Source organism: Tamandua tetradactyla, chromosome 21, assembly GCF_023851605.1.
Source record: "Tamandua tetradactyla isolate mTamTet1 chromosome 21, mTamTet1.pri, whole genome shotgun sequence".
NCBI classification, from domain to species: Eukaryota; Metazoa; Chordata; class Mammalia; order Pilosa; family Myrmecophagidae; genus Tamandua; species Tamandua tetradactyla.
In genome coordinates this window covers 21440408-21454838 of record NC_135347.1, presented here as the reverse complement: position 1 = coordinate 21454838, position 14431 = coordinate 21440408, and the positions used below count along the sequence as shown (strand labels likewise).

Sequence of the window (14431 nt, the reverse complement as noted above, 5' to 3'; positions counted from 1 at the left end):
TTTTATAAGACAATTCATGTTTGAGGACAAAAAGAATACTGTTTGGTATTCCTTCCATGTTTCATATATATTTATCCATATTTTTATTCATTGCATTTTTTATGGATATACCTGTATAAGACATTTATCTTATAGAAATAATAGTGTATTATACAAACCATTTTGCAGTTCAAGTGTCTTAGTAATTAATATATCGTAGGTTTTCTTCATATCATTTCATAATGAGTTGCTTTATTTTTTTAATGGCTGCATATCATCCATTATTCATTATTGCTTGACTCCTTTTTCTGTTGCAAATTGTGTAATAAATGTCCTTGTAAATGTTTTATACTTGCAAAAGTATTTTTGTGAGATAAATTCCAAGTATGTTTTGCCCATTTAAAATTTTGATAGCTGCTTCTAAATTTGTTTTTCGGTAATTTTCATTCTGACTAGCAATGAAATAGAGAACTTGTTTCTACATACTCTTACTTACAGCATGTTTTGTCATTTTATTTAACCTTTGTCAACGTGGTAGATGAAAAATAATCATTTTAAATTGTTTTCTTTGCATGTTTTGATTATTAGAAACAGTAAGCCTTTTCTTTGAAAATATTTTTAGCTTTATTTCATTATATTGTCTAGAAGCACTTCTGAAACAATATTCAATATATAAAAGGTAAACTGAGGATGCAAGGTATTAATAATAGGGTAGTATGTGGGAATTTTTCATTTTTTGCATGATTCTTCAGTAAACCTACAACTTCTCTAATGCAGAAAAAGTCAAATGAAAAAAAAACCCAAACAAACAAGTAAACAAAAAGATAAATTGAGGTAGTTTAAGCACTTTGTTGAAGTATTCGGACAGCAAACAATCTGTGAATCAGGATGTGCCAAACTGCAAGTGATGAGGTGCTTTGCTGTGGAAGTGGAAAGGGACAGTTTATATAGGGCAAATGTGGAAGCAAGTGAGAAAAATTGTTCTGTTTGAATAGCTAATTGCTTTAACTTATTTGAACTGTTTCTGGTGGAATCTAATTAGATATCTATGCTGTATGGTCTCATTTCATTTATTTCTGGTAGCATTTCCTTAGTATGGTGTCTAATTCTGATTGAATGGCATTAAAGCCCCACATCCTCACATAGCAGGCATTTATGGAAAGGTTACCTCTCCCATGCTTCGTTTTTGTTACTTGGGTTTATTGGTCAACGATTAGCCAAGGTAAGTTACCCTAATGTAATCTCTGTGAAATTGACCAAATTTGGCTTTAGCACTGTTCTCTATCACCACTGTCTTATTCATATCTGGTCTTACTGCAGATGTCACAAGCAATGAGGTTAGGTTCATTAGTGATATACATCCCTTGTCTTCTTGTTTTTGTCACCCAACTTGGATCATGATCATCTAACGAGTTGGTGGCTATGAAAACGCATTTAAGACTCTTGAGAGAATACAGCATCCTAGGGAGATTATTATGATGACTACAAGGACAACAGTACAAAGAGACTGAAGGGGATGCCTCAACCAAGGTCCCCAACTTCCAGACCAATTTTTGCTGACGAGATCAAAGCAGGAGTAGTAGGGGCCTTTCGTGCAATTGATTTTCTACAGTACCATATGTGTTCTTCTAGATACAACAAATAGTGTTAGTCATGGCACTGATCTCCTCTTATTCACCCCCAAAATAGCCTAAGGCCATCCTCTTGTCTAACACTACTTCAGTAAGGGGATCAAGACTCTGTGGTTGGGCAGCTATGGCTTTAGTAGTTTCATCAGCATGTGCAGTTCAGGTTGCAGATAAATTTCTAATCATAGTGCTATTAACATGAATTTCTAGCCAGTGGGGAGAGATTTACCAAAAGAATTATAAATGCCCCCAGGCAAATTTTATCTTACTCAGTTATAAAAATTTAAAGTAGGAGTCCAGTATTCAATTTCTGATTTATTATCTGTGGATAAAGGGGCAATGAGACAACCAAAAGGACACTGTCCAGTAATTTAACAACTATCAAGACAATTCACAGCTTAGGCAAATGGGGTATTTGTTCTTTCAGAGCCTCTGCAAGTAAAACCATAGCCTGATAGATATTTCCAGCCAAGGTAGTGTTATTTATAAATTCATAGCTGAGAATAGTATTATTTATCCTTAGTAGTCTGTGGGATTGGGGATACAAACAGAATTGCCCAGTGTAAGTCACCTTTTAATTTTTTTGCACAATTAGGGTTTTGAGTCTGTAAGTGGACATTCATTCTTAAGAAAATTTGTAGTTCATTGAGGCATGTGGACTATTAGAGAAAGATTTCTTAGTCCTGTTAAGATATCTGTGTTATTTTCAGGAGCAGTTATATCTAAAGTAAGGTTATGGGTCCAGGAGAGGTCAAAATAGGGTAAATGGATCCTTTAGTCTAATATTTGTATTCAATATTAGATTTTTGGTGCTGTTTGACTAAAAAAAAAAAAAAAGAAAAGAAAACTAAAGCATTTGGAACAAGAGAGAAGTTAGTAATTAGTGGACCAAAGGGTCCCTGAGGTGGAATGAACTTCAGTTTGTTATGACAGATCCAACATTCAGTTATATTTCCTGCTGTAGCTTTTGCTTTATGGGCTTTACAGTATTTAGTCATACCAGAGTTTGCCAAAGCAGGTGATATGTGAGGCTCTAACATCAAGGATATTGGTTTCCAGTTACTATTTCATAAGGGGTGAGCTTATATTTCCCAGCAGGAGTCACTGAGTAACATTAAAGTTAAAGGAAGAGTTTTTGGTCAGGGCAATCCTATGAGTTATATCAATTTCTTTAATTTGGGTTTTAATATACAATTTGTTCATTGTTACTTTCTAGGTGATCGATGATGTTAAGAACGATTGTAGTGCCAAAGTATCTGGCGGACTTTATTAAGTTGCTTAATTATTTGGCCCATAGAGTGGGTCTTTCAATTGCTCAGTATTTCATAAGAGGTACCCCACAAGGGAACACATTTTCTAAGTTTCTTTGCCACTGTGTCTGCATCTGTCTTCTTGCAAGAAGAGCTTCAATCCATCCTGAAAACAGGCATACAATACCAGTACATATGGGTAATCTATAGAAGGGGGCAGTTGAATGAAATCCATCTGTAAATGTTTAAGTGAAACAGCAGGTGGCAGAAATGCACCATCTAAGACCTTAATGTTTTTTTCCTGTATTGTCAGACCAAATATGGATTATAAACCATTCTTTCCACTTTAGAGCAATCTCCCCGCCAATATTTTTTTTCCATTATTTGAATCATCGTAAGTGCCATGTTGGGGCAAGTCATGGAATGTAGAGCTTTTAGCAGAGGTAATTTTAAGGACTCAGGAAGGACCAGTTGGCCATCTGGATCCTCCACAAGGCCTCTTGTTATATTGAATTGACATCCATTTAGTTCCCATTTTTGTAATTCCAAATCAGGTACATAGCATTGTCTGTAAAACAAATTGTCGTAAGTTGTTTGTACTGGATCAGTTTTATGGAATTCATTCAAGTTGTACACCTGGCTGGCTCAGCAACTTGCTGAGTAGCTGATTTTATTTGAAAATCAGTTAATTTCGTTTCCTTGATAAATGGACCTCATTTTTATGATAGCAATTTGTAATGGTTATGGAATAGTGGACAAAAGTTCATCAACTTGTGGGTCCTTTTTTTTTTTAAGAGAAGTTGTTGGTTTACAGAAAAATCATACAGAATATGTAGAGTTCCCATATTCAACCCCTATTATTAACACCTTGCATTAGTGTGTACATCTATTAGAATATTATAGCTGTACTATTAACTTAGGTTTTACTGTTTGTACTTTGTGGTGTGTTTTTTAAAATGTTTATTCTGGTGACTTATTTATAACCTAAAATTTTCCCTTTTAGCCATGTTCAAATATATAATTCAGTGCTAATTATGTTGACAGTGTTGTGCTGTCATCACTGTCCTCTCTTACCAACTTTTCCATCACCCCCAAATACAAATGCGGTACGATTTAAGCATTAACTCTCCTTCCTCATACTTACCCTGGCCCTTGGTAAACTGTATTCTAGTTTCTCACATTATGAATTTATTTATTCTAATTATTTCATTTTAGTGATAAGTTTCTTGGAATGGCCAGGTTATAAACAAACAGCTCAGTATCTCAGAATTTAGAAATAACAGTTACAACTCGTGAATATATGTGACTGCGGTAAGAACTTACAATCCAGGATCCTTTGCAATAGGCCCCAACCTGTAACCCATGCTCTCGATTTCAGTTCACCATGTCTTTATATTATAGTTAGTCCACATGACTGAGGCATGACAATATTTGTCTTTTAGTTTCTGACATGTCATTCAACATACAGTCCTTAAGTTTCATTTACCTAGTTGCATCCATCATAACTTCATTCCTTCTTGTGGACAGGCAATAGTCCATTGCATGTATACACCCTAGTTCCCCCTTCTGTTCCTAGGAGTTCTTTTTAATCCATCCTTTGAAAGCTGCCTCGTTGGATCTTTAAGATCCCATCTTGCTTCAGCCATCCATCCACAGGCTTCTACTGGTCCCAAGCGCGTGCATATGAACTGATAAAAATCAGGGAGCCCAGATTCATATGCCCTAATTAGTATTTTAATTTCCTTGGTAAATTTTTGTGGCTCTTCCCTGGGTTTAGGAAAATTTTAAATTATGCATCTAATTTCTGTCTTTGACCACAAATTAAAGATGTTGATGGTTGGAACCCCAGGTTGTAAAGGGTATAATCTTAAAGGGCATCTGTCTAAATTATGTAGCTACCTTTTCTTCCCCATCTTTAAGTAAAAGAGTAAATGAGAAAGAGAGTTAGTAGATTCAGAGTCATTACGCAAAGGAGGATAAAGAAGTGGGGCTGAAAGCACTAGACTTAGAGTTAAGTTGTTTTGTCTACAGTCCTCATTGATTGTTTTGACTTCTTGTTTGTTAAGACTTCATTGGTGTTTTGTAAGGGGTCTTTTTAATGAGGCTATTTTGGAATTACTAATTATTTTTTATGTCCCCTTATGCCAATTAAAAAATGTGTTCCATTGCTTTTGGGATTCTTGGCATCCTCTTTTCTAGGGCATCTTTCAAATGAATAACCTTGTCTAAACTAAACATTCTCCACTGTGGTCAGTGTAATGCCAAACTATCTTTAGTGTAAGACACCCATTTATCTAAGAAAACACATGCTTCCGGTCACTAATTCTTAAAAAAAAAATTTTTTTCTTTATTAGAGAATTTGTGGCTTGAGTTTAAAAGCGTGCATAAAATACAGGATTCTCATACAACATCTTGCATTGTTTTGGAACATTTGTTATGACTGATGAAAGCGCATTTTTATAATTGTACTATTAACTATAATCCATGTTTATCTTAGGGTAAACTGCGTAGTACAATTTCATGGATTGTTTTGTTTATTTTTACTCTGTTACCATATGTACAATCTAAGATTTTCCCTTTTAGCCACATTCAAATGTATATATTTCAGTGCTATTAATTATGTTTACAGTGTTGTCTTACCATCACCACCATCCATTACCAAAACATTTCTATTGTTTTAAATAGAAACCCTGTACATTTTAAACTGTGACTTCCCGTTCCCTATCCCCACCTCATCCCCTGGTAATCTGCATTCTAAATTCTGAGCCCATGAGTTTGCTTATTCTAATTATTTCACGTCAGTGAGATCATACAATATTTGTTCTTTTGTGTCTGGCTTATTTTTCTCAACATAATATACAAAAGGTTCTTCCATGCTGTTGCGTGTATCAGAACCTTCACTTCTTTTTAAGGTTGAAAAATATTCCCTTGTATGTATAGACCACATTTTGTTTATCTGCTCATCAATTGATGGACACTAGATTTACTTATATCTTTTGACAATTGTGAATGGTGCTGCTGTGAACATGAGTATGCAAAAAATATTTGTTTAAGTCTCTGTTTTCAGTTCTTTTGAGTATATTCCTAGTAGTGGGATTGTTGGGTCATGTGGAAATGCAATACTAAGCTTTCTGAGGAACTGCCAAACTATCTTTTACAGCAGCTGCACCATTTTACAGTACAACAGTAATGAGTGTTCTTATTTCTCCACATCCTCTCCAACACTTGTTATTTTCCATTTTTTTTTAATAACAGCTATTCTAATTGGGTGTGCAGTGGCTATCTCATAATGATTTTGATTTTCATTTCCCTGAGGTAATGATGTTGAGCATCTCTTCATATACTTTTTGGCCATTTGTATATCTTCTTTGCAGAGATGCATTTTCAGGTCTTTTGCCCATATTTTAATTGGGTTATTAGTCTTTTTGTTGTTAAGTTGAAGGATTTCTATTTATATATTCTGTATATTAAACTTTTATCAGATAGGTAGTTTTCAAATATTTTCTCCCCTTGTATAGGTTGCCATTTTACTTTTATGATAAAGTCCTTGGAGGCTCAGAAGTTTTTAGTTTTGTTGAGGTCCCTCATCTGTTTTTTCTTTTTGTTGCTTGTGTTTTGTGTGTAAAAAGAAACCATTGTCTGACACAAGATCCTAAAAGTACTTCCCTACATTTTCTTCTCAGAGTTTGATAGTTCTGACTTATATATATAGGTTTTTGATTCATTTTAAATTGATATTTGTATAAAAAGTATGAGGAAGGGGTCCTCCCTCTCTTTTTTTTTTTTTTTTTTTTACAAATGGAGATCCAGTTTTCCCGGCACCATTTGTAGAAGAGACTATTCTTTCTCAATTGAGTGGTGTTTGCTACCTTGTCAAAAATCATTTGGTCATAAATGTGAGGTTGATTTTTGGAGCTCTCAATTCAATTCCATTGGTCTATATGTCTGTTCTTGTGCCAGTCCCCTGCTGTTTTGATTACTGTTGCTTTGTGATGAGATTTAAGTTCCCAAAGTGTGAGTTCTCCAACTTCCTTCTTGTTTTTCAGGATGTTTTTAGCTGTCCGGAGTCCCTCACCCTTCCCTATAAATTTAATGATTGGATTTTCCATTTCTGCAAAGAAAGTTGTTGACTTTTAATTGGGATTGTGTTGAACCTATAAACCCCTGTGGGTAGGATTGACATCTTAACAATATTTAGTCTTCCAGTCCATGAACATACAATGTCCTTCCATTAATTTAGGTTTTCTTTTAGTAATGTTTTGTAGTTTTCTTTGTTCAAGTGCTTTATATCATTGGGTAGATTTATCCCTAGATTTTTGATTCTCTAGTTGCTATTGTAAAATGGAATTTTCAAGTGTATTTCTTCTTATTATTGTTCCCTTCTTGCATACAGAAACAGTACTGAGTTTTGGGTGTTGATTTTGTACCTTGCCACTTTGCTGAATTCATTTATTACCTTTAGAGCTTTGTTGCATATTTTTCAGGTTTTTCTCTATATGTGATCATGTCATCTGCAAGTAAGGAAAGTTTTATTTCTTCTTTTCCAATCTGGATACATTTGTTTCTTTTTCTTACCTAATTGCTCTGGCAAAAACTTCCCTAACAATGTTGAATAACATGGTAACAGTGGGCATCCTTGTCTTCTTCCTGATCTTAGATGGAAAAATTTCAGTTTTTTACCACTGAGTATGATATTAGCTGTGGGTTTTTCATATATCCCATGATCATATTGAGGAAGTGTCCTTCTATTCCTAGTATTCTAAGTGTTTTCATCAGGAAGCAGTGCTCCATTTTGTCAAAGCCTTTTCTGCTTCAATTGACATTATCATTTGTTTTTTTTCCTCTTCATTTTGTTATTGTGGTGTTTTTCATGAATTCATTTTCTTATGTTGAATCATCCTTGCATACCAGGGATAAACCCCACTTCATAAGACAATATATTCTTTTAGTATGTTGTTGGATTTAGTTTACTAGTGTTTTGTTCAGGACTTTTGCTATCTATATTCGTAGGAGGAATTGGTTTTAAATCCATTTTTATATACTTTTTGTTTTCATCTTTGCTAAATTTTAGATTATAAAGGAAGTGCTACATTATTTTTAAATTGCTTTGTAGTGTTAAGAGCATATTAGCATCTATATTTTAAAATTTGAATGTAAATATGATGAGTTTACAGGCCACATATCTTATTTCATGTTCACCATAGCATTTCAGAACTAGGAGTGTCTCCCTTTCCCCCCAAAATATCTTTAAAGTTTTGTTTTTGAAAAATAATTATTTCAGTATATAAAAAGCAAGATTACCAAGTTAGACTCTGGCAAGTACTGACTATGACTAAGAATTTGCTTTCTTTTGAGTATAATTTTGGTATACATGCTTACTAAATATTGATTTAGGATTATATTGGAATATGCAGGAAGAGAGTAATTCTGTCCATGTACAGATCAAAAGTAGTAGATGAGAAAAATAATTTTTATATAAACATGAAGCTTTCCCCTGTTCATTTTTTTTGTTGTTGTTGTTCTTTAATCTGCCCTCCCTGACCATGGTAGGTTTCTCTTAATTATTTCTGAATAGAGTCTTGAAAACCTATAATGAAGAACATTCCTTTCTTATTTTTATCAGTATTTTTAAGTTAGGAAGTCTAGCTAATAACAAATAATTTATTCTTCCAGCAATCTCTATATGGCCACTTGTCCCATTATGTCTCTTTCCGTTGTGTGTCTCTGCTATTGAGACAATGTTATATGCTCTATAGGTATGTTGTGCTGGAAACAGCTATTGAGAATTAATGGCATTCATTAAGAAAAAGAGGAGGGCTATAAATAAAAATCCAGAGAATATTTTGTATTTAAGACATAGGGACAACAAAAGAAGAGCCAGCATCAAAGAGAGAAAAGGAAATTTTAGAGAGGAAGGCTAACCAACAAGGCAGTACTGTTAAAAGATAAGATAGGAAGCCACTTCAGCTCAGATCAGGAAGAAATGAGTCAGCAGGCACAGGTGAATGTTAAGATGAATGTTAAAATGATAGGAAAATGCCCATTTCATTTGACTGTTACGCACTTGATCGCTTTACTGGGGTTTTAGAAAGGTGTGGGCAGAAGCAATATTTCAGCGTTGAAAAATGAATAAGAAGTAATACAACAAAGAACGCAAGCATGGACTCCCAAGAGTCCTGCTTCTTTTACTCCCTTTTCTAGTATTCTTCATAATTTCCGATTACTGAATTTTGAAGCATTTTTACTTGAAGATGTTAAATATTAATATTTGTAATTTGTTGTATAGTAGCCAGAAACCTCCAATTTTATATTAAGGTAATCAGTTATGTAAAACGAAATATTTAGAGTTCTTGAACACTGTAAGTACCGCTGAGTGGAAACTTCTAAAACAAGTTCTAACTTTATGTTTGTTTTTTTTTTTTCCAAGTCTTGGCTGCTTATGATTCAGCAGACAGAACAACTTAGTAGGATAATGAAGACACATGCAGAGGACCTAAACTCTGGACCCTTACACAGGCTTACCATGATGATCAAGGATAAGCAGCAGGTGAAAAAAAGTTATATAGGTATTCACCAGCAGATAGAGGCAGAGATGATCAAGGTTCGTCTTTCCTTTTTGGAATTCTTTCCTTCATTTGTTCCCTAAATTTACTGAAATGTTTTCATCTATTTGACTTTTTGAAATTTTTTACTGATCATTTACTGACCTGTAAAAGGTTTTGGTATCTCTAATAAGTATTGTTTTAATGAATATAAAACATGACTTCTTATAAGATATACTGTTACTCTGTGTCCCTGTGTTAGTTAGATTCAGTTGTCAACTTGGCCAGGTGAGCATACCTAGTTCTGTTGCTGCGGACACAAGCCAATGGTACGTGAACCTCATCTGTCGCCAATTATATCTGCAGTCAGCTAGGAGGCATGTCTGCTGCAATGAGTGATGTTTGACTTAATTGGCTTGTGCTTAAATGAGAGATTGCAACGTAGTACTGCTAAGCAGCTCAGCATTCCTCATCTCAGCACTCGCAGCTCAGCCCAGGCCTTTGGAGATGCAGAAAGAAGTCACCCTGGGGAAAGTTGTTGGAACTCAGGGGCCTGGAGAGAAGTCCAGCAGAAACCATCTTGTGCCTTCCACGTAAGAAAGAACCTCAGCGGAAAGTTAGCTGCCTTTCCTCTGAAGAACCAACAAAATAAATCCCCTTTTATTAAAAGCCAATCCATCTCTGGTGTGTTGCATTCCAGCAGCTAGCAAACTATAACAGTCCCTAAGAAAGGGAAAAAAATGGTGCTAATTTAACTGTCACACAGTACTTTCTTATCACTTAAAATTTTTATTTTATACTTACTGAAATTTCTCTTTGAGGCTTTTAAAATATTTTGTAACATGTAACAGTCTATGCATACATTGAAAGATAGCAAGTAAATTAGTTGTGATAGTCCTAAATATTCTTCGTATCCATAGTCTCTCTTCTGGATAACTTTTTAAAACTTTTTTTAATTATGGAAATTTGCAAGTACACAAAAGTAGGAAAGTAGTAAAATGAACACCTTTGTGAGTCATTTTTTTCCCCATCTGTGCTCTCTCCCACTTTTTCTTCTGTTATGGAACATTTAAAAGAAAAATCCTGATATAATCCCAAACCTAAGTATTTAGTATATCTTATACAATAAAGACATTTAAGAAACATTATCATTTCAACTAAAAATAAATATTTCCTGAATTTTATTAAATAACCTATGTTCAAATGATTGTTTTTTACATTTTCTTAGTTCATTTGGGTTAGAATCTAAAGGTCCACATGTTGCATTTGAAGAATAATTATCTTTATTTTATAGGTTCCCCTTCTCTATGGAAAATAAACTGGATATTTTGTTCTATAAAATTGAATTTCCCTCATTTTGGATTTTGCTGCTAGCATCTTGTGTTGTCATTTAATGTATTTCTCTGTCTCCAGTTTTTCCAGCATACTGGAAGTTAAATATAGAGGCTTGATAAAATTTGGGTTGGATTTTTTTTGGGCAAGAAGACATTATAGGGGGTAGTCTAGACTACTGTAACTTTTTATCAGAGGTATATAATATTGGCTTGTTCATCTTTTTGCAATGCTAAAATTGATCACTAGTTTTGAGTGTTGTCAGCTTGATCAATACACACAAAAAATTTCCTATTGGTTTTTTACCAAAGAGTTCAAGAAACTATTGATGTTCATTGCTTAGATCATTAGTCTTGCAAAATGACAATATTTTACTTCTGTCATTCCTAATGCAATTTTTAGCTGGAGTATTTCCATTAGGAAGATTTTTCCTATGTCAACCATTTGATTACTCAGATATATGAAAATATAGGAAAGATAGGATAAGTGCTTGCTTTTTGCAATTAATTTGTCAGCTTTCAAAATAATGAATTGATACTTAATAACTTTAAAGGTAGCTTTTTTTTTCAAGGAATGTAAATTGAACTCATATTTATAACATGATTGGTAATTTTGTGTTTTCACGATGTCATTCTTTCTGTCATCAAGAAAATTGGTGATTAGTTGGGCTGTTAGTTGTGTTACACCCTTTCTTGACAAAACCTAACTTGTGCAGAAAACGAGATGAGATTGGCATGGCTTTATTTGATTATTTATTTATTTAGGCTTTTTTTAAAAAAAAATTTGTCTTTTGGTGCTTGACTCAGGATTTAAAAACTATGAAATGGTGACGGTGACAACAGTTGGTTGGAATGAGCAAACCCAAAGTTCTACAAATGTGGCTGAGGACTTTGACTATATATTATTGTTTTTATTTAATAGTTATTTCAAATACCATGAGATGAATTGCCACAGTAAGTTCCTTGGACTCCCAGAAGCTGCTGATTTCACCCTAGGAGAATGGCCCAGTCGTCCAAATTCACACCATGGAGGGTGACAGCATTGCTTTCATGTGGATTATGTTTCATCCAAATTTAAAAAAAAAAACAAAACAACTTATGCCTTAATACTTGTTCTTTTTTCATTTTGAATGGTCAACCATCATGCCCCCCTCCCCCCCTTTTTACCCCTAACTTTAGATGTATAAAGGCTTTTGTTCTCCCTGGGAATTGGTCATGTTATGGAGACAACCAGAGCTTACCTGTACACTGACTTGAGACCAGTTCAATAAAAGTGTACACCTTAAAGAAAAAAAGAAAAAGGAAAATTGGTGATGCAGTAGTTCTTAAAAGAGGGCTCCGCTTTTGTCTATGGGGTTTTATTCCGAATTGCAGATGTACCTTTTGCAATTTTTTAAAAAATTTGATTTTATTTGTTTTCTGTTTGTTTGTTTTTCTTTTTTGCAAATTTTTGATGCTTTTGCTTTCTTTGTCTTCTCGGAAGGTATACTGGAAGGATTTTCAGACAACATCTAGTACTCATTTCTTTTCTCCTACACATGGCATTTAAATGGCTTGTTGACTCCAGTCAAGGGATTGCATTTTTTCAGTCATCTGTAGAAATAATAGCCAAGTTCATACATACTTGTAGTAGCCATTGTCATGACTGCTACCTGGGCAATGTGGTTGTGCGATGCATCTCTTTTCTTTTCAGAAATGTTAAAAAGATAAAAAAAAAAAAGCATTTTATAATTGGTGAATGATTGGCAACTCAAAATTACTTGTGTAGTTAAAATTTTTAATTGTTTTTTAATTACAGAAAATATTTCTGAACTAGCAAATTAACATTGGTCTTTATTTTTCAGATGATGATAGCACTGTTTCTCAATTTGCATTATGTTTAAGAGAAGTTTCTGTTTCCATATGCTGTTGAATTTATCACTGATTTTTAAATTGATTTTTGGTTTATCATCTATAATTGTATATTAAAGAGCACTCTGACCTATAAGCTGTAAAATATATATTAGTTAATCTTTTGAAATTGAATTTTTTGACCAAGTTAAATTTAACCACTTAAAAATTTTTCTAAATTTTTCTTCTTTAATAGGTTACGAGGACAGAATTGGAGAAATTAAAATCCAACTATAGACAGTTAATAAAAGAAATGAATTCTGCCAAAGAAGAAGTATAAAGAAGCTTTAACTAAGGTATGGAAAATTGTGAAAAATGTTTTGGTGATTTTTATTGTTGCAATTTGAAATTTGACTTTATAAGTAGTGAGTGCAATGATCCTACTTATAGTAATTCACATATAAAATAACCTCAAAATAAGCTAAAACATATTAATTTTCAAACTATAACTATGTAGTAAGCCTTGCTAGTTTTTGTTGTTTTAAGTGGTTCAAAGTTTTTGTGAATAGTTCATACTAATTGGATTTATGTAACACTTGTAATAGAATGCAAAGAATGTTAAACTTTTCTTTCTAGCATCAGATTTATTAATTGTAGAGTACAATTAATAAATTGTACAGAAAAGAAAAATAAGGATGCATTTGTTTAGAAGCCTTTTTTTAATTTCTCTTTTACGTCAGGAATTTAAAAACCATACAACCACGAGATTATTTTATAGCCTTATGTTGTCTTCATAGTGTCTTCATAGCTTAATTTTATGCATCTATATTGTTCTAAATTTTCATTAGAAGTCTTAGAAGTAAAGAGAAAGATAAGTGTATTATTCAAGTTTTAAACAGAGTTTTATGGTTATAGTTTCTTATTGCATTCTTATATATTTGTGTGACTAAATATTTTTAAATGTCTGGTTTTAGTAGAGATTAAACATAGAATATGAACTGAAGCTTCTTTGGCCATTAATACAATTGGGTGATATTTTCTACTTGCTCTACTTTTCTCCCTCACTCTACTTGCAACATTTACTACATGGTTTTACTTCTTTTAGTGTTTCTATTGATTTTTTTTTTAAAGATGAATCCATACTCACAGTTTTCTTATTCTGCTTATTTATTTTTCATGTACCTCAACAAATATTTTGAAGTTATAGTGTCTTTATTAATGTAAACACATCTTTTAAAATGCTTTTGATTTATTCAATTACCCAGTTATTTAAAGAAAAGAAAAAATGGCATAGTGGAAAGATATAGACTGGATTCAGATCATTTTGGATTCAAGTTCCATCATTATATGATTATTTTTACATTTCTAGACATCATATACCTAATTATTTTTTTGTTATTTTTAAGAATGCTTTAGATTATTGAGAAATGTTTACTGAGTGCTTGTTATATATAAGTTGTTAAGGATTCAAAAATAATATTTCCCAGAGATTCAAGGAATTTATAGCCTAGTTGGTACCCTAACCTGTGAACTCCAAGTCTCAACCTTTTTCCAAATTAAGCCTTTTATAGGGATCCTTTGCTAAAGCATTACTTCCTAATCTGTCAAAATAATTAACTTTATAAAGTTCATTATTTTAAGGCTAACTAACATTATCAAATTAGTGCCCTGCATTATAGTATTTATTTCTAAATTCAGCCAGGGCATATGATGACTTAATCTAACTGATGTAATCCAGCTATGTTATTTATTTCATATTAGGTATGTATTTGTTAGAGAATGATTAGTGAAAAAAATGAAAGAAATACACACTTAACTCTCAAGTCTCTGATACTTATTTTTAAGGATAAAGTTTATTGTTTTTAAAAGAA

General features: G+C 33.0%; 1 protein-coding gene across 1 annotated transcript in view; it reads left to right on the top strand.

The window, feature by feature from the left end:
* The window catches only part of FER (FER tyrosine kinase), a 531690-nt gene that overhangs the window by 74755 nt on the left and 442504 nt on the right, over nucleotides 1-14431 (top strand). Inside the window, exons 3-4 of the mRNA XM_077138656.1 lie at nucleotides 9285-9458; nucleotides 12817-12894. Of these exons, the coding sequence (XP_076994771.1) occupies nucleotides 9285-9458; nucleotides 12817-12894 (252 nt within the window). The remainder of the gene's footprint in view (nucleotides 1-9284; nucleotides 9459-12816; nucleotides 12895-14431) is intronic.